Source organism: Electrophorus electricus, chromosome 11, assembly GCF_013358815.1.
Source record: "Electrophorus electricus isolate fEleEle1 chromosome 11, fEleEle1.pri, whole genome shotgun sequence".
In the NCBI taxonomy this organism is placed as follows: Eukaryota; Metazoa; Chordata; class Actinopteri; order Gymnotiformes; family Gymnotidae; genus Electrophorus; species Electrophorus electricus.
The window spans coordinates 13,212,195-13,232,720 of NC_049545.1; the positions used below are offsets into that span (position 1 = coordinate 13,212,195).

Below are 20,526 nucleotides of genomic sequence, written 5' to 3' on the forward strand. Positions count from 1 at the left end.
TCCACATGTACAGCAACCATTCCATTCAAGCGTTTGTTGAATTCCTTCACAGAAACATCTCATTCTACTTAATGAGATGCTGAATAGGTGATCACCTTAACAAAATCCTATTCTAACAAGCTACAGTACAAAAACCAATGCTGCCGTCATCACTATTCTCATGTTATAGTGTGCTTTGGTTTGTCTTGTGCATTATCATCTGGTTGGTTAAAGTAGTCTCTGAGTTCACTTACTTTTGCCTTAGATTCTGTGAAATTCAAGGCTTGTTCAATTCAAATTCAAATTAAGAGGACTCCGCTACAGGCACGTATCAACATCAACATCTGGGAAGGCTTTGTTTTTGCTCTCAATCAGTTCATCTACATCTCACCTACAGGACTTCACAAACTCAGCTAAGTATCTTCTCATATTATCTCAATCTTTTATCTCATACATCCACAAATCAAGCATTTTAAATGTGTTTCACAATTCCTGTCCACATATCCCACAGATCTCCCTGATGCGATCATAGACGTCGCAATCTCAGCAAACTCACCTACTCACAACGCTCGGCGCCATCACATATCGTGGTGGCAGGAGGGCTCTGGAACTGCCAATCTGCTGTCCAGAAGGCTGACTTCATCTCAGCATAACCATCCCTCCACTTCCTGGCTTTAATAGAAACATGGATCACCCCTGAGAACTCGGCGACTCCAGCTGCTCTGTCCTCTGCCTTTTCATTCACCCATTCCCCGAGGCGTCTCGGCAAGGGTGGTCGCACAAGTTTACTATTGTTTCGAGAGTGGCGTTTCACTCCTCTTTCCATCTCCTCTTTTGAATTTCATGCCCTTTCCCCACCAAACATCTTATCATTGTCATCTACCGCCCTCTAGATTCCCTAGATCACTTCATTGATGAGCTCAACATCCTCCTGAGTCAATTCCCCATTGAAGGAAATCCACTCGTTCTCCTTGGTGACTTCAACCTTCCATCAGACAAGCTGCATTCCTCCTGCATCCTTCTGCTGTTGACAGCATTTGACCTCACCCTCAACTACTCTCCTCTGACTCACAAAGCGGGCAATGTCCTTGACCTGATCTTCACTGGTACCACCACATCATCAGACATTGCAGTCACCCCCCTCCACCTCTCGGACCATCACTTTCTATCCTTCTCACTTTCCCTTCCTTCTCTTTCCATCCAGTCCTCTCCAACATGTTCCTCCTCCCTCCGTTTCAATATGCACTCCATAACTCCCTCTTCCCTTACTTCTACTATTTTGTCCACCCTTCCTCACCCTGACTCTCTATCTTCTCTCTCTTTAGATACAGTTACAAATTCTTTCATTTCTACACTCTCCTCATCAATGAATCTTCTGTGCCCTCTCTCCTCTAGACCTGCTAAGCCCTGGCTAACAGAAACACTTCGCTACCAAAGGAGAGAACTAAGGACTGCAGAGAGGCAGTGGAGGAAATCTCACATAGATTCAGACCTCAGCTCATACAAGTCTCTCCTGTCCAAGTTCTCACTGGAAGGAACATCTGCAAAGTCATCCTACTACAAAGAGAAATTCGAACCATCAGCATCTGATCCATGCAAGCTCTTCACTATTTTTTCTTCTCTCCTTAATCCTCCCCCTCCCCCTTCCTCATCTCTTACCCCAGAGGATTTTGTCACTTTCTTTGAGAAGGTTGCAGCAATCTGCCAGTCCTTTTCCTCTGTTCCCACTCCTTCAACCAATGTACATTCCCCAACATCCAACTCTCTGACTTCTTTTTCTCCTCTCTCCTCAGATGAAATTCTTCAACTCCTGACTTCCAGCAATCTGACTACATGTCCGCTGGATCCAATTCCTTCCACTCTGTTCCAGACAATCGCAAGAGATCTGCTTCTTTTTATCTCGATCATCATCAACAACTTCTTATCTTCTGGATACGTACCTACTGCATTCAAAACTGCCAGGGTGGTACCAATCCTCAAGGCCACACTTGACAGCTCCAACTACAGACCGGTATCACTTCTCTCTTTCCTCTCAAAAGCCCTTGAATGAGCAGTTTATAATCAATTATCTCTTTTTCTCACCCAGAACCAGCTGCATGATCCCAATCAGTCTGGCAACAAACCAGCACATTCTACAGAAACAGCCCTCATAGCAGTAACTGAGAAACTTCATGCTGCTAAAGCTGCCAAACTGTCATCTGTTTTGATTCTTCTAGACTTTTCAGCAGCCTTTGACACAGTGAACCACAACATTCTTCTCTCTGTTCTCTCCAGGCTTGGTGTGACTGGCTCTGTTTGGAGATGGTAATATCTTCTCATGGTTTCTCCTACCACTGCCTTGCTGATGACACTCAATTATCTTTTCCACCCTCTGGCACGCAGGTCTCCAGATGTATCTCAGCATGCTTGACTGACATCATGTCATGGATGACAGCCCACCACTTGAAGCTCAACCCCAGTAAAACCGAGCTTCATCCCAGGTACTCCCAACCCTTACCATGACGTCACTGTTTCCTTTAAGAACTCCCTGGTATCACCATCCAAAGTTGCCCATAGCCTGGGCATAACTTTGGACAACCAGTTGTCATTCTCAGCTCATGTTTCTAATCTAACGCGATCTTGCAGATTCCTCCTTTGTAGAATACAAAGGATTTGACCCTTTCTCTTGCAGGAAGCTACCCAGGTGCTTGTGCAGTCTCTTGTGATCTTAAAGCTAGACTACTGCAACTCGCTACTTGGTGGTCTTCTTCTAAGAGCCATCAAACCTCTACAACTTGTCCAGAATGCAGTAGCATGACTGGTCTTCAATATTCCAAAGTTAACACGTTACTCCACTGTTGCGCTCCCTTCATTGGCTCCCTGTAGCTGCAAGCATCAGATTTAAAACATTGATGCTTGCCTACAAAGCCAAAAACGGACCAGCCCCTTCATACATGAGGTCAATGGTGAAAGCCCAATCTGTACCTCGAGTACTTCGAACCTCAAGTATGGCTCAGCTTGATATCTTGCTTCAGGTCTCATGGACGCCAAACGTCGAGACTATTTTCTGTCCTGGCTCCAAGAGCGGTGGAATGAACTCCCACTTGCTGTCCAGACAGCAGAATCCCTTGCAGTCTTCAAACGCATACTGAAGACCCATCTATTTGCAGAATATTTAAAAGGACAACTGACACTGCTCCCATATTGACTGACTAAATTAGTACTTATTGTAGGGTATTGTTTATATTGTTTGTTGTTTAACAAACTCTAGCACTTATTGTTTATAGCACTTATCATTGTTTAAGCTAGACCTTATGTATTTTGTACTTCTAGGTATCAGCATTAATCCCTGTATTCTACAGTATTCTAGTTCATTGGTATGTTTGATTCTAACCTACTGTACTGTACTGGGATATATTCTGTGAGTAAATGACAAAGTACTTTTGTAAGTTGCTCTGGATAAGAGCGTCTGCTAAATGCCGTAAATGTAAATGTAAATGTTATAGAAGCATCTGGATGGGAAAAGCAGTGCTAGGACTTCCCAAAAAGTAAGTCTAGTCAAAATACAGCTACAGACCATGACAAAAGAGTTGAAAAGAAAGTTCCTTAATGAGGAAAAGAAGGGTTCAATTGTAGCTTTACTGGCAGAGGGATACAGTGAGCGTCAGGTAAAATTAAAAAAACTACAGTTCATAAGAACAAGGTCAAGCAGCAAATACATGAGACAACAACAGCTACAGACTGGCAGAGGTCGAAAAACGACTTTCTCTTGACCGTGATGATCACCACCTCATTCGAATGTCACTTAACAACTGTAAGATGACGTCAAGTGACCTACAAAAAGAATGGCATGCAGCAGCTGGGGTGAGTTGCACAGCAAGGACGGTTTGAAACAGGCTTCTGGAGGCAGGGCTGAAGTCGTGCAAAGCTAGAAAAAAGCCCTTCATCAAGGAGAAACAAAGATTAGCCCGACTGAAGTTTGCGAAAGACCATAAGGATTGGACCATAGAGGACTGCAGTAAGGTCATCATCTCTGATGAGTGCAATTTTCAGCACTGTCCAACACCTAGTCGTATAATGGTTAGACAGAGACCTGGAGAGGTCTACAAGCCAGGGTGTCTCGGACCCACTGTGAAATTTAGTGCAGGATCGGTGGTGATCTGGGGGTGTTTCAGCAAGGCTGGAATCGGGCAGATTTGTCTTTGTAAAGGACACAGGAATCAAGCCACTTACAAAACTGTGCTTCCTTCTGCTCTGACAAATGTTCCCCAACTCTGATGATTGTTTTTTTCAACAGGACAATGCTACATACACGTCACACTGCCAGGTCAATCAAAGTGTGGATGAGGGACCAACAGATCAAGAACCTATCATGGCCAGCCCAATCTCCAGACCTGAACCCCATTGAAAACCTCTGGAATGTGATCAAGAGGAAGCTGGATGGTCATGAGCCATCAAACAAAGCCGAGCTTCTGGAATTTGGAGTGGCGTAAAGTTACCCAACAGCAATGTGAAAGACTGGTGGAAATCATGCCAACACGCATGAATGATTCATAATCAGGGTTATTCCACCAAATATTGATTTCTTGACTCATCCCAAGTTGAAATATTAGTACTGTGTTGTTTATAAATGAATATGAGCTTGTTTTATTTGCATTATTTGTGGTCTGACATTTCTGTAACTGTTTTGTTATTTTGACCATTAGTCATTTTCATAAAAAACATATTTATATGTTCTAAATATGTTTAGAAACATATTTCTAAAATACAATATTTATATCTGGAATTTGGAAGAAATTTTGCCAGTAGTTTATAGAATAAGACAAAACTGCTCAGCCTGGTCAAACACATATCCATCAACTGTAAAACTAGAGAAACTGATCATTTTGTAGTGGTCTCTTTGGTGCTCTGTCCTGCTCTTAACCTCGCCCCCTTCCACTGCAGTCCCCCAGGGGGCTGTGGTTTCCAGTACAGAGCACTCTGTGCACAAATTGGCTGCCGCTTCTCATCAGTGTGTGAGAAAGGCGCTAAATAAATGTAAATAATAATAAATAATAATAAAGAAAGAGAGATGCCTATATATCTGAAGGTGGCCTGTGTCTGAAAGACTAAATGAGACAAAGAGAGAATGTGCAGGCTGCTGATGAGATCACTACATCCACTCTTAGATAACTCTTATACAACTAGCCATACCTGTGAAGCCTCAGACTCCACAGTCTTCTTCAGCAGTTGGATGTCCTCAGTGGTGGGGGTCTCTGTCTCCATGGAATAGTGAGTCATCCCAGGACTCTCATTATACATCATATACTGTTTGTAAAGACACAGACACTTTTCCAAACATGAACACAGCAAACACACTCCTTTGCAAATGTGAAGCTGAACATTAAACAGTATTCTCAGGTGTAAAATGCTGCACAGGTGATTTTATTACACTGAACGCTAGTGGAAAGAGCAACTAACCTCATCTTGTGGCAGACCTGGTCGGAGACCAGGATGAACCTTTGTAATCTGCCCAAAAAATTATCCACACATTTCAATTAATTAACACAGCCACTGAGATATGCATTATAGTTTATAACACTATAATTCAAATTTTAATTCATTAATGCATGCCCTCAGAGTAAACCTTAAACTCTGGAGAGAAGCCCTGTGATAATTAGACTTAGTCTGAACACCAAGTTTTGAGCATTAATTAAAGCATAATTAAAAGGAAACCCTTCACCTCAGAGCACACTTTAGGATTAAGCTCCACTTTGCACAAAGCATTTCAAGTCTAATGGCATTTGCCATGAGCCTTAGAAGAAACAGTACTGACATTTTGAGGGTGCAATAAAAGCACTTGCTGTCAGAAAGAAACGAACTTCACTGGTTCACTGGAAAGGACTCCCTTATGCTTTCTAAATAAGCTTCCTTTTGGCATGGTCCCATCTGAGTGAGGGTGGTTGTCGATGTGTATACCTGAGGATTCTGTTTTGCAAGCTCTTCAATTTTGTGCCAGATTTCTTCCCTTTCCTTCAGTTTGTATTTCTCTCTGGTGAGGAAAGGGGAATATACTATTTCATAAGCAAGAAGAATAGCATATTCTTAAAGGGGCGATTTAAACACGGGTAAAGCACTTATTAAACAAATGCTATAACAACATGGAGAAACCGTAGCAGGCTGCGTGCTACATCTGTGTTCGACCATTATTCGGAGACTCCTGGAACATGTCTCAGCATTATACCCTTTCATTTAATTTACACATCTCCATTTCTTTTTCTAGGTCTCGTCCTGCACTCATTCACTCTCACCTCTATCTAAGTATTTCCTAACTTACTTTTGTTTCTCAGCTTTGTATTGTTGAGTGCAGTCATCAAACAGTTTTTGGTTCATCTCCATAAAGAGCTTCAGAGCATTGTAAATAAGCCCATGGATTGTCCTACAGGATGGAGGGGAAAATTATTGCCTAACCATGCCATTCTACAGTATAGCCAAAGAATTTTCTAAAGTTTTTTTTAAATTTATTTATTTATTTATTTATTTTAATCGGCATGCAGACAAATGAGCTGTAACACGGCAACTGACGTGGGTTCCTTACTTGTTCCAGTGGCTCTTGGAGTTCTTATACAGGGCAGGAAACATGATGGGGAGGATCTTCGCAGCATTGTCACTAATCAGGCTCATGATATATTCATTGTTCCAGTAATACAGTGCCCTCTCAGCAACCTAAGACACAAAGGTAATTTCAGCTAATAATATACTGTAGCAACAAAGCAAAGACACAGTCTTCAACACCATGGGCAACAGTGTCAAAGTAACCCACAATTAATATGTTATGATAATAACAGAACAGGTTAATCTAAGAAAACATTATGAATATTTTAAAGATTAGGAAGAGTAAAAACACTTTAAAACATTCTGACTTCATAATGTAATTTTTACATAGCTATACTGACAATATCTAAAGGGGAGAAAAGTAGCAGTATCACCATTCTAAAGGTATCACTTCTTCTGCACTTGAATTGCTGAATAGGTAGAAAAGCACATGGGCTCACTGTTTAACCACACTCTTGGTGCTGGTTTGGTGTCCTACCTGGAAGTGTGGACTTGATACACACTTAGCCAGCTGTCTAAACAGAGGCTCCATAACTTTGACAAATTCTGATGGCTCAATGACATCCAGGATCTCCTCCAACTCATTAAGGAACATCACTTCTTTGGGACTGTGGGTCTTGGGCCAGAACTTCAAGAGACCCATTATGACCTGGAGCAGAAATAGATGGCGGCAAGAAAGTGTAAGAAAGCAAAAGGTGTTTATCTGCGATAACTGAACTTGTCAAAATCAAAACAAATTTAAAATGTGCTCATGAATTCATACTTTATAAAAAAAAATAACAATAACTACATGTAGATAAATAATACATTTGAACATCTAGACCTGCTAAATACCTGCTAATACTTACTGGTTCAGTGAGACTGCTGTCTTTTTCCAAAAACTGTACAACACAGTATGCCAGCTGTAGAAAATGGAATTGATTTTTTTAGCCCGGTACAGAAGAGGAGTAAATTACAAAGAACTATATTAGCACAGGTTGGGGGTTTGGGTAGTATAATTGGGAGAGAATTTACATTAAAAAAAATCAGACTGATAACACACGCAGACTTAAAGGGACAGTGTGTGCAGAAGGAACACCTGAGGATGATAGACACTGAGGGACTTGACTTTGTGTAGAGGCAGCAGCACCCGGATCAGGAACATTTTGTGCTCCTCTTTCAGTGGCAGGGCAAAGCCGTTAATTATACTGTGGGAGGAACAGGATACAGAGCTCTGGTCATGTGACATGCCAGGTCCATTCAATTCAACACAGATCACAGAGAGAAACTCTTTAGTCAGGTTTGTCATGGCAACACGGTCAGTGGGTGCACTCACCTTCCTAAGATTTCTAAGAGCTCTGCAATCCCATTGTGATGCTCTGTTTCATATATAAACCTGCAATAAGACACCAAGGCTAATCACTAACCAAATGAAATAATGAACTAGTCTGATGTCTTATAGACACTTTGGTGGCAAATATACCGCAACATTTACAAAATGTTTAAAATCATTCAAAGACATGAAATATGTAAAGATGACAAGACCGCACCTATAGAATATGTTGTTGATCTGACGACGGATGTAGGCTCTAAGTCCCAGGAACTTGCCATAGATCCTGTGCAGGATGGTCTTTAAGAAGTCCCGCTCTCTGGGGTCTTCACTGTCAAACAGCTCCAGGAGCTACAAAAGAGGAAATCATTTGCATTTTAAATAATGGATAATATAAGTCACTAATTACTAAAATGACTAAAAACGTTAATGATATTTTCTTAAAGCAAAATAACTAACCTTCTCACACAGTGAATGTTATTAATAAATCTGCATTGTTTGTTTAAAGATTAAAATATAAAAAAAATTGATTAATATTATAGTGTTATATTAAAGGCTGATCTGATGCCTTTTGCTATGTTTAAAATGAATTTATGATTCTACAATATTCAATCTTGGTATCACTGATTTGTGAGATCTTGTAATCTATTATAAAATCTAATGTAGGTCTTCATAGAATCTGTTACTACATGTACAAATGTTACAGTCCAAGCTTCAGTTTGACAGTATAGACATGATTATGCTCTTGGAAGGACAATCCCAAAGACATAAAATTATACTGTACATTTGGGCCAAGACTTTTGCTTGCCAGACAGCTATTATCTAGCTAAGATAGGTATTATTTAAAGATGTAAAATCTCTCAACTGTAGTTCCATGTAAAAGGTGTAAAAATCTCTCATCTGTGGTCCCAACTGATGTATCACTGACACATGAATCACATTTTTAGCTGACAATCTCTTGGGAGTGGGAGTATACTGTGCATACGTGAGGAACAAATACTTACAGACAACACAAACTTTTGGTCAATGTATTTTTTGGCAATATTAGGCTGGAAGTCAGGTGACTCCAGGAATCGTAAAAAGAATTCATATACCAGCTGTGGAAGGAAAAGGACAGTGGAAATCATTTAAAAATACATGGTACCTGTAATCCACAACAATCAGCCTTATGAATAAATCTGCTTCAATTTATAGCATACATAGGCCAAAAATAATACAGAAAGGAAACATTTCTGCTATACATGTTCAGATTTTTCATGGAATGCCTGTAAGCTTGAGGTAAGGTGGCACAAAGGGCCACACCCACCTGTAGGTGGGGCCAAGCTGCCTCCAGTGTAGGCTCATCCTCCTCAGGGTCAAACTCTGCCCCCGTGGGATTGGAAGAAGGAGGCAGTGTCCTGAACAGGTTTACTGAAAACTACAGAAAGTAGAAAAAAGAATTTAAAAAGACACCTTAGTCATTATTAAAGATATTTATGAAGGCATGGCAATAAAGTTAACAGAAGATAATCAGCATCTCCATTATTAAGCATGTCTGTAACCAACACAGTGACACACTGAGGTGGCTATCTGTGCCAGCTGCAGCACAATATCATCTTTATTCCTCACTGCTTTCAATGCTTTTCACCATGACCTGCTATTACTAAGGAAAAGAAAACCTTGGAACAATTAATCTAAAATAATTAAAACACATCAGTCAGTAAAGACAGACTTGAAAAGAAAATTCTCTTAGATGGAGGATGGGTGATTTTCGTCACTGTGGTTGTGCTGTGGCTGTGCTCTGTCTGACTGAAAGAGTCGCACTGATATTTGCTCAGGTGTACACAACCAGACAGGGAGGAGCCAGACATTTTCTACAACTACCTCCCACAGAGATGGGACAGACCGTTAAAAAAATGAGTACATGAACACAGAATGACTGCACACAGCTTCTAACTGAGTAGTGTTGTTTGCAGAGAGAGAGAGATCAATAAAAGGAGAGAGGCATGGAGGGTGAAATGAAAGAAATGAAAGTTTGTGTACTTAATCATACCACCCACTTTTAACACCTACCTACAGAACTTGGCCATTTCATGGGATAACCCGTCTTATGGGTGGTTTGTTTGTTTGTTTTTTACAGGTGTCATGGTACAGCCCCTCCCCCCTCAAATGTGTGCGTGTGCGTCTGTGTGTCCATATTGCCACGCCCGCTTGTGTTGTGCACCTGATCCTTGTTGTGTGTAATTGTCATGAGTGTATATAAGTCTCGTGTCGTATCGTCAAGGTTTTCGGTGTTTGACCCATGTACTGTGTTTGTGTGTGTTGAGTTGTGCTTATGATTAAAACGTATGTTCTGTTTAACGTGCCTCGTCCCCGGATCCTCCTTAACCCGTTATACGTCACACAGGCGTACAATTATCTGTTGCCAGGCAAGATTTTAAGGCCTCCTCCACCCTGTTTCTGAAAACAGGACCACTGCTGTCCAGATATTATTTTGTTGGCAGACCATTGGTACTTGTGCTATGGGAGGGAGTCTTGCACTGGTATGAATGCTTCGGATGCAGCACTGTTTTTACATGTCTCCCTGTCATGGCAGGGTTAAGAGCCATTTGCTACTCACAACCAGCCAACAAACAGGAGTCCTTCGGTCAGAAACTGGCCACTGATGAGTAGGGGAATAGCTATCCCATATTGTATTTGGTAACAGATGGGCTATAGCCTATAACTGTGCTGCTACTATGTGGTTAAATTTAATAAATGTTTCTATAAAAAGTCGGTGATTAGTGTAGTTTTTTGGATGTCACTCCTCTTCAATATTGGGCTGAAATATCCTTTCCTTTGCCTATAAATTGTGTACTGTGTTGTGTAATGTATTTAAAAAGACAGGAGCCTTGATGAACTATTAAGTATTACAGCTTTTGCAGATTTTCAAGAAATTCTGAAAATGAATTATTTAATGCTTTATTACATGTTTTGCCTACAATAGATAGGACATAGTCTCTAACCAAACCCCTATAAGGTGTTTCTATTATTTATATATTCTAACATTTTGAAGAAAGTGGCTGCAACATGCAACTAAGAGCCATTTAGCTGATACTGATGTTACAGAGACAGCAGGCATAATTTTTCCTATGAATATTTTTGTATATTTTGTATGTGCATGTCACAGCAGGTATGTGCTCTGAATTATAAATGGATGAGAGGAAGCGCAGGTGTCTAAGCCTTGATTTGTAATGGCTAATTAACCAAAACTCCCTAGTGATCATTTCCGCGTGAGCAGAGAGAGACGCTCCCAGCTGTCAGTGGAGCAGAGAGCTGGACAGGGCCCCTGGAAGGGCAGTATGCCTGGCTTATGGGCTTCTGCTGAGACTGGCAGGGATGGGCCACCAGAAAGAAATTCTAAGCTGCAGTCTCCTAGTTTGGCCAGAAATCTACTGCTTCCCCTTGCACCTCCAGGAACCAGTCAGGCAAAAGTCATTACTGTCAACTGACAGGATGTTCCAGGCTGACATAAGGGAAGGGAGGATGTGAAGCCCTCAGACATTTATTGAAAAAATGGTCTCACTAGCTTTTTACCAGGTTCCTGCGGTTGTGGAGTCTCAAGACAAACAGAAGTTAGAAGGACAACACACACATTATCAAAGAAGAGATATGCATGATCACCATTCAGTGCTCAGCAGTGATGGGCACTTTTCTTTCTTTTTTTTTGATGAGTCATTTAAGAGCATGACGCAAGAGATGAGTCACAAAAGAGGCGGTATGGCTAAACAGATTTCTTTTTCTAGGAAGACAGGTTTTGATTTTTTATCTACTTTTCTCTAACTAGTTTGATTATATTAAATGATTAACCCCATGGTAAATAAATGCCAAAAGCAAACACCACTGTCAGCTACTTCTTACAAATGTACAGAACAAAAAATGCGTTTTTGTGAAATACTTACAGGATAGCAGGAAAAATATCTCTAAAAGCCAGAATTAGCCATAATTTAAAAAGCCATAATAAAAAATACAATAGCGCTTTGAAGATTGTGTTTTAAATAACACTGTTAATACAAAGCCATTCAAATAACTTTGTCCCTATTTGTATTTTAGGATTTACTGATCTTGAGCAATGGTAAAATAACTGAGTGGATGCTTGTTATGGTGACTCAGATTTTACATGTACTTAGCCTCCATTCTCCATATATTCTGAAGAACAAATCATATATAGATTATGAAGAGAAAGGGAACCGCGTGTCCCAGTATCCTAAGACATTCTTAAAATCAACAGGGCCAGAGATATAGTTGCTACAGTCCAGTTAAGCGCATAGATTTAGGAGCAAAGACAGAGGAGTAATAGGAGATGAGGGGGAGCAACAGGAAAAAGGCGAGTTAATGCCAACTCGGACCTTGTGTGTGTGTGTGTGTGTGTGTGTGTGTGTGTAAGTGTAAAAATTTGTCATATATAAAATTCTCCCAAGCAAAGTGACCATCGAAGTTCATATTTAAGCAGCATCTTTTTCATGCTGTGGAAGCAGTCTTTTAGTCATGTCAAAAGTTTCACCCATAAAATAGTTTCCATAGTCTCAAAAAGCCCTTAGACTAGGGCACTGTCCAAAGGAAGGAAGGCTGATGCTTGTAAATTGAGTAAGAATGGTAACGTGCAATACTCGGTGGCTCAACGTGTTTATCCAAAATCTAGAAGCTAAAAGGATGGACTTAAAAATTAGGTGAGATATTCTTGTTTTATGAGGTGAATAAATAGTCTTGAGGAAATGTTTTTTCCTGTGAGGTCCAGGCCCCTTTGCAAGCTTTTGTGCAGGCGTTATCTCAGCATCTTACAGCATATGACAACAGGCATGTGTGTGCATGTGCCCTCTCACCATGATGACAGCCTCAGGGTAGATGGACTCAGTAACTACATCGCGGTTGTGTGTGATGTACTCCACCATCTCGTTAAGGCCAGCACGCTTCACCTCCTTGTACTTAAGATCACTGAGAGGGTCTGTAACGAAGTCAAAGAGCACACAGCACTGGCGCAGCTTCTGGACAAACAGCTCCTCTCTGTCGATGGGTGGGGCATCTGAAATTCAGAAAGAAAAAACACACAAAGATCAGTGTGCGCTACAAAAAGTACCAAGCAGCCACCCGTTGTGTGACTAACTTGGATATCTAACCCTCTCTTACCGCACTACTGCACATTAAAGACACTATAGCCTGTTCTATATACCATTAGATCCCACTGAAACCACCTTCTCACCTTGAACGTAATGACAGTAAATGTCGTGCTTGCATGACTACGGTCCTGTGTGCCTGCAAGGGACTGTGGAAAATAACACTGCTCTGTCAGATCTGCATGCCACACATTACTTCTCCAGTCCCTTCCATATGGTTCTGTTATTTTCTGTTCCCGATGTCTCATCTGGAATGAACCACACTGTGAGTGAAAACTCTTTGGTGTTGAAAGCAGTAAGCAAAACCAAACCTGATTCAGTATACCTGATTCTGATATCTAAGGTCACTTCTAAGAGGTGATCTTAACAGATCTTTTTTTTCCAAAAACTCTTGTATAAGCACACATGCAAGCATGAGCGTGCATGTGCATGCACGCAAACCCACGCAGAGATGCACATATGTAAAATCTCTGAGCCTCTCAGATTTAATAGGCTTTGGTCCAGCATGACCAAACAAACACACTTTAAAAGAAATTTCTAATCAAGGTACGACAACCTAATAAAGGTGTTTTTGATGAGTCATTCTCTACAGAAGGTGGGGCAGTGCAGGGTAATGGGAAGAGGTCGGTAGGATCGATCCACTTTTGCACAGAGTGGGGGCAGAGTGAGGAACTAAAATCTGGGACACAGGCGAGAGCTCCACCGAATCTAAGATATACTAAACGGCATCCACAGAGAGCCACACTGCAACTGCTGTAGCTAACTATATATTCAGTGCCGCAGTGTGAAGTACTACTAAACAAAAATAAACAGAACAGGAATAAATCTAACATTATTGCAAGCAAGGGGGTGGTTCTAAAACAGCTCCATATGCTATTACAGTTATGAGAGTATGGCATTTTATTGATTTTTAAATACTAGACACTACAGTAATATGCAATATCAAGCATTACAATTCCCCATTTTGCTCCCTGTACACTACTCCTCGATACGGCTGCGATATAGCAGAGACATTTATAGTCAAATTAATCAGCTCCTACACACAAAAAAAGCAGGTATGGTGAGACTAATCTCTCATTAGACACACTGCTGTCATCACAAAAAATATTAATCAATTAATGAATTTCATGCTGTGATGAAATCAGTACCCTTTGGGTAATCTACTATTGCTAAGAAGTAATGGCCAATTTTAAATTGGTCCCTTGCCAAATGTCTACTAGTTCCTTCAGCAACTTCAATTCTTCAACAACCCTGCAGTTCGAGCTACTGGAGTGAGATATGAGCTGTTATGCAATACCTGCGGAAAGCCATTCTGAATGTGGTTAGTGGGGGAGGAGAACAGAAATACAAAGGAAAAATCTGTATATGAGCCGAGTTTGGAATGGTTCCAGTATGTCAGGAACTGCTACAGGTACCAGATTTTCATTGGTCCAACTAATGAATGACAGCACAAAAACAGAAATATATGATAAATAACAAAAGTGCTTGCAAAACAATAAGAGGAAAAAACACCCATAAACAGGGCAGCAATTGAGGATAACAGTAGTTTCTGCAGCCACAGGTTATACAGGATGACAGCTGACAAACGAAAAATCTGAGATGTACCAGACAACACTGGTAACATTTTCAATAACATGTTATTTCAGCTTTTACTGATTATTCTGCTTATTGCATCTGCTTTTACTGAACAACATAACGGATTGTTATTTGATCACAAGGTATGGTTAAAGTCTTTTAAAAATATAGCTGCCATAATAAAAAAGAATTAAGACTGTTTCAGCTCCAGTGCTCTGCAGCTGACAAATTAACTGCATTTAATTTTATTGTTCCCTTTTTTCATTATTGTATGATCTTAAAGTCAAAACATACAGATTTGACATGAGAAACACAGTACAACCTGACTTTACGCCACCTAATCAAATGTTTGACTCAAGGACTACGTTTTCTCTTAAATCTCTCAGGTTGTACTCTGTTCAGATTAAACAGGTATATGCCAGAAACCCCGGACTTGTAATTCCATAAAGCTTCCTGCTGTGCCACAGCAACTCAGATGCATGAGGTTAGTCATTTAAACTGCCACAGATCCACATATTTCTGTCTGGTAATGTCAATGCGCATGTGTAGCTCATTTATGCTTTAGTTCTTTCTGCCATACAGCTCTGTTATATTTCAGACAAAATGTCATAAATGACCTTTTTTTCCCTTCCAACAGTACATTCAAACCTAGGTGAAGTTTAAAAGGTTGCACGTCCTTTCCGTCAGGAAAAATCAGCTTGCAGTGTAGTACAGAGCCTTGTTCATAACACAATGAACATTAGTTCTTATTGTGCATCTTTTGACAAGTGTGTTAGGTGTAAAATCAAGCAAATGACAAATTGAATGTTGACATAATGTATATAATCCTCCCCTCCTTCTTAAACTGCAAACTGAGGCAGGAGGTTCCACTTCAGAAATGTTCACAGCCATATGAATTCTTGAACTGTTGGCCAAATGGATGATAACGGCATGCTAAATAATCACTGCTGCTGACTCCATGAGTCTGGGATTGACTACTCATGCCTGCACCCTGTCTAACATTTACATTACATTACATTTACATTACGTCTTCAAAGAAATGAGCTGTTTACTCATATATTAGAAACACATATTGCTATAAAGCCTCTGGTGATTATCAGTTCTGATAATACAAACTTAAATCATGATGATCATGGTTTTACATCTGTCTATTTATAATTGTCCATTCTTGGTTTTACAATAAAAGCAAGTGTATAGTGAAACATAATCTGAAGAATACTTTCCCAGTTTCAACTCTGGTCTCGAGTATCACATGTGAAGTAAGGAGTCAGAGATGTCACTCCAAAGTACTCAAGACTATATCTACATTGTTTCACTGGTTATTTTGTCCTAAATGTTTTTTTTCTTCTTCTTCTTTCAGAAAGTATGATAGAGTAATGTAATCTAAGAACAGGTCTGTGACAATAAAGGTGCAGTACAAAGGAACATGTTACTGTAATTAATTGCTATTTCCTGTGTCAAAATAGTGTAATGTGTTATAGTTTAAAGTCTTATCAGGTTAAAGTAACTGAATTAAGTTTTTTATTCACTGTAACAGTGCTGGAACACAATATCTCACTATTGTTTGGTATTGATATGGTGATCCATTGATGCTAAGAATCCACATTTACATTAAACAAGACTAACAAACAAATGTATCCATCTGCGGTTAACTCCATGTGCAATACATTTTTTCCACAAAAGTTGAAAAAAAGGGGAGTTTTAAAGATCACAGGTGACTTTATTCATATGTCTTTATTATTGCAGTATTACACACACACGCGCGCGCACACACACACACACAAAAAAAAACTTAAGTGGGATGAACTTACTCAACATATCCAAAAATTACAATACTACTGTATCATAGGGGCTTTGATGAAATTTGACAATGTTCAACAGAAAAGAAGGAAAGTGGGTGTTTCCAAAAGCAGAGATATTCTTAATGTTTGAAATTCATTGAATAGAAATAGAAAAACACTTTTGTGAAATGTAAACCATGACCAAACTGAAACAATTTTATTACTGGTGCACCTCAGTTTTATACATTTAAAAAGGAATGCTCACTGTCAGTGTGGCCAGTCTGGCATGCTCATGCACTGTCTGCGACTGACCTTGTTTCATCTTCCAGTAAACCACCAAAATGCAAAATATTCTGAAGCCTTCTTGAATTTAATGTCTTGGGTGCTAGTGCTGTTTTCACATAGTGAGATAGGCATGAAGTGTAGCACTCCATATTCCATGTTCTAGAAATTAATATCCAGCATATAGTTACAGAGCAGTACTATTAGACACTCTGTATCACCATGGTCATGTGGTGAATACCTTAACCAAACACATCACACCAATACTGCGCAATGACACAGTATAAAAGCCATGTTTCTGAAGAGTAACAACAGTATCCTCATGGCACTGTAACGCTAAGACCATAAGAAAGAAGGACATTAGTTTCTGTGTGGGCTAAGGCATAAATAGTACCCAATAAAAGCTAAATACTACAATCTCTAATTTACTAACAGTGAATTTAATCTTGTGAAAATAGCATGGGTACCATAAAGTAACAGACCAGTCACTACATTTTCTTCAACAAAGTAAATGTTCACTGTCTACCTTAAAAGGGCTTGACGTCTCACTTTGGGTCTTTGAAATGCCAGCTGACAGATCTTTATCACAATAGACCCAATAATATTTCAACAGACAACATGATGGTTCAGGCCACTTAGTTTATGGTTCCTTCAAATATTGAACAGAACAGTTTTAACTGCTCTCGACTACTATATAATTTCTCCTTTCAGCATTTTACTGGTGAATTGGTCATAAAATTCCACCTCATAGAGCACAGTGATGAGATAACTGCTTGTACCCAGACTCATAGCAGCACAAGATCCCTACAAAACAGTACAGCCAAGGAGTCATGATCCTCACCTCCAGGGCCAATTCAACTCATCAGCAACAACACCCCCAACCCCCTGGATTAAAAAACAAAAGCAAAAAAACAAAAGCAACCAGCTCTCAGATAAAAATACTCCATTAACTTGACGGATAGAGGGATACAGAGAGATGAGGGTAATACTTATGAACAGGTTACATCATCAGGCATTAGTAACAAAGTGGTCAATAGGTGGCTAAGGCATGATTACATCTGTCAGACCACAGGCCCAACAAATAGTGACGCCTGGGCAAGGAGAAATATGTAACAGGGATGTGAGGAGAGAGGAAGGGAGAGCGAGAGAGAGAGAGAGAGAGAGAGAGAGAGAGAGGGAGAGAAAGACAAAGAAAACCAATCTATAACCATTCTACAAAACAAAGTAAGTATTATAAACTGAGCTTCTCTAGAGCATATTTTACACAAAAGCAGGAAAGAGAGATCTCAAGACTTCCTCAGTTTGTCTGACATGTGGACTTCCAGGACTGGTGCCAGACCACTAACAGCATGCACTGGTCAGACTCAAGTGCTGATGGTTCCATAAACAAACATGGACGTCACTACAGCTGAGCTTGTGTCTGTGTGGCATGACTCTTAGAAGCAGTGTGTTTTAGAGCAAGGCAATATGGCAAAATATATTGCCATATATAACATTTTTAGAATAGGTTTTATGAGTTGTTGCAGAAAAACACTCAAAGTGAATAACATAGAAAATAATAATCATTTAATGACCTGCAGAAAGGCATCACTACACAACACTCAAATGAATGCACAAATGTAATGTCAGTTAAATAGTAGATTATTTTATAATTAGGTATAATTGGAGATTATACCTTGAAATTATGCCCAGTCTATGGGCAGAGTCTAAATTCAAGTATTTAGCGAATAAACACTGCAAGAGCAATTCAAATTATTACTCAAGTTGAAAAATTATTCTTTGATGTTTACTTCTGGAGAATTTCTGACATTTCCATGCATTTCCTTCAATTGTTAACATGCATGTTCATGCCATTTTCTTCTCTTAATGACTAATGTGCACTGTTAACTGTCGCCTCCAGGTGTTAGCACCACTACGGCTAGTTCTTTAATGATCCACCCATTTCCAAAAATGTCAGAAAAGCTTAGTAAAGCAGAGGGAGGCCGAACTGTTCTCCTGAGTGCTCAGGACTCAAGTCTTTTGAATCCTACTGTACAATCTGCCATTTGCTGCTATACTGTCAAATTAAAAATGTTTAAAGCCACTGGTGGTTGTTGACAGGCTCTCTATGGAATTGGTAATCTCTCTTTCCTATGAAAGATGCATGTCAGTTTTCTGAAGTACTGATACCCATGCTTTATAGAGCACACTGTGGGTATCATGACTATTTATTTCAGTAACATATAACCAACACCTATGGCATGTGTGAATCTACTACATTGAAGTAAAAACAAACAAACAAACAAACAAAAACAAAAAAAACCTTGTGGAATTACCCAAAAGCTCCAACGTTTTAACTCCAATTTACCCCCCATCTTCAGGCTGGCACCCCCACCACCCTGACCTTTCTCTAGACATGCTTGCAGTTAGTGCTGATGCTGGCTTTCCAGATTATTTTTTTCCATCTTTTTTTAAATCCATTCCTTTGATGGTTCATTCAAGCACTTTGAAAGAATTTGGCTCAGTGACCATATGTGTAACAGGCAGCATTAACACCAGAGCAAAAAACAGTAAGCACCATTAACACAAGAGCAAAGCTCACAAAGTTAGGAATGGAAGCACAGCACATTTAATTTCGAAAAGTGATAGCTCGGGTTGCGAACATAAAAGTTCCAGGTGGTATAAAATATTGAGTGTTAAACATACAGCCAAGTTTGAATGTGGAGGGGGGGGGAAAAAGAACAATTTCACCAAAATAATATAGAAATAGTATAATGCACTGCTCCAAAACAGCTGAATTTGCAGATAAGATTTATCCAAGAACTGTGCAAATATGGTCCAAATACTTTGATGAGCACATTTGACTGCAGTCCCGCTGTCCCAGACCCCTTCCTTGCTACACTACTAGCGTGCTGAATCCCATGCTGAATTCCATGCTGAATCCCATGCTGAATTTAATAATTAAATCACAGAATTCTAAGATCGCTAGGTTAGCTTTCTCATTAGGTTGTTTTCATTCACTAGTTTTTGTCAGACTCAAAGCGACCATTCAAGTGTGATGAAAGCTGTGTAGGAGGGAGAAAGTGACGTCAGCCTTGTGATAAAAAGGGGAACGCTTACTCAAGCCATACCCATAATTAGATCTGCCTAATTTACATGTAAAGGGGAAAAATCTGGCAAAGTACTTAGAAATGCTGGAATGTCATTAGTCATACTTTGTACGTGAATAAGCACAACATTAATCTAATTTAAAAGCAATCGTGGATTTAAGCTATTTGGGGGCTTCGGGTTTCACATATTGTTTCACATAGCGCACTGCCGATGTTAATCTGGGATGTACACTGCAATTGTTTCCACATTTCACTGTTATAGTTCAGAAATACTAGTATAATTAAGATATTTTTAAAAGGCTTACATAAATACTTTTTTCGAGTACAGGATTCATGAAGTCAGGCCCATTACAGATCAATGATCTGAACAAGTTCATTGCAAGGGTTCCACATCTGTGGTAAATTAACCTGTATAGGGAAAATTCTCTCATCACAATACTGTTAGCTTTATTTCAAAACTAAAATTAATGCAACAGCAATGAAGCCTCATCACCCTGGGTTCCTGAAAAAAACATGTTTAAGGTGTTGCATCACCTTTAAATGTATTTATTTTGTAATTATTGCAACTAAGAAACCTTAACATGGCTTGTGTGCATATCAGAGGTCACTCTTCATGACATCAGTATGTGCTGATCTTGTATGGAATATCACTCTGCTTCTGCATGCTATCATTTTTAGATGGACACATGTAAATGCAACTGACTAAGCAGCTGACCATAACAGGCTCTGCTCTTTAACTGTGTGTGGGAGTAACGAAGAAGCCAAGCAAGTTAAATCAGTGAAACGGCTGCTCAGTTTCAGATATA

At 39.8% G+C, this 20,526-nt stretch overlaps 1 protein-coding gene across 1 annotated transcript in view; it reads right to left on the reverse strand.

Annotated features, from left to right (window-relative positions):
- Positions 1 to 20,526, reverse strand: part of ppp2r5d (protein phosphatase 2, regulatory subunit B', delta) — a 30,769-nt gene that overhangs the window by 4,139 nt on the left and 6,104 nt on the right. The window contains exons 4-16 of the mRNA XM_027002545.2: positions 12,703 to 12,902; positions 9,168 to 9,278; positions 8,866 to 8,958; positions 8,082 to 8,212; positions 7,868 to 7,927; positions 7,631 to 7,739; positions 7,401 to 7,454; positions 7,031 to 7,201; positions 6,536 to 6,663; positions 6,275 to 6,376; positions 5,917 to 5,989; positions 5,419 to 5,466; positions 5,152 to 5,265 (exon numbers count right to left, since the gene is read on the reverse strand). Coding sequence (XP_026858346.1) covers positions 5,152 to 5,265; positions 5,419 to 5,466; positions 5,917 to 5,989; positions 6,275 to 6,376; positions 6,536 to 6,663; positions 7,031 to 7,201; positions 7,401 to 7,454; positions 7,631 to 7,739; positions 7,868 to 7,927; positions 8,082 to 8,212; positions 8,866 to 8,958; positions 9,168 to 9,278; positions 12,703 to 12,902 — 1,394 coding nt within the window. The remainder of the gene's footprint in view (positions 1 to 5,151; positions 5,266 to 5,418; positions 5,467 to 5,916; positions 5,990 to 6,274; positions 6,377 to 6,535; positions 6,664 to 7,030; positions 7,202 to 7,400; positions 7,455 to 7,630; positions 7,740 to 7,867; positions 7,928 to 8,081; positions 8,213 to 8,865; positions 8,959 to 9,167; positions 9,279 to 12,702; positions 12,903 to 20,526) is intronic.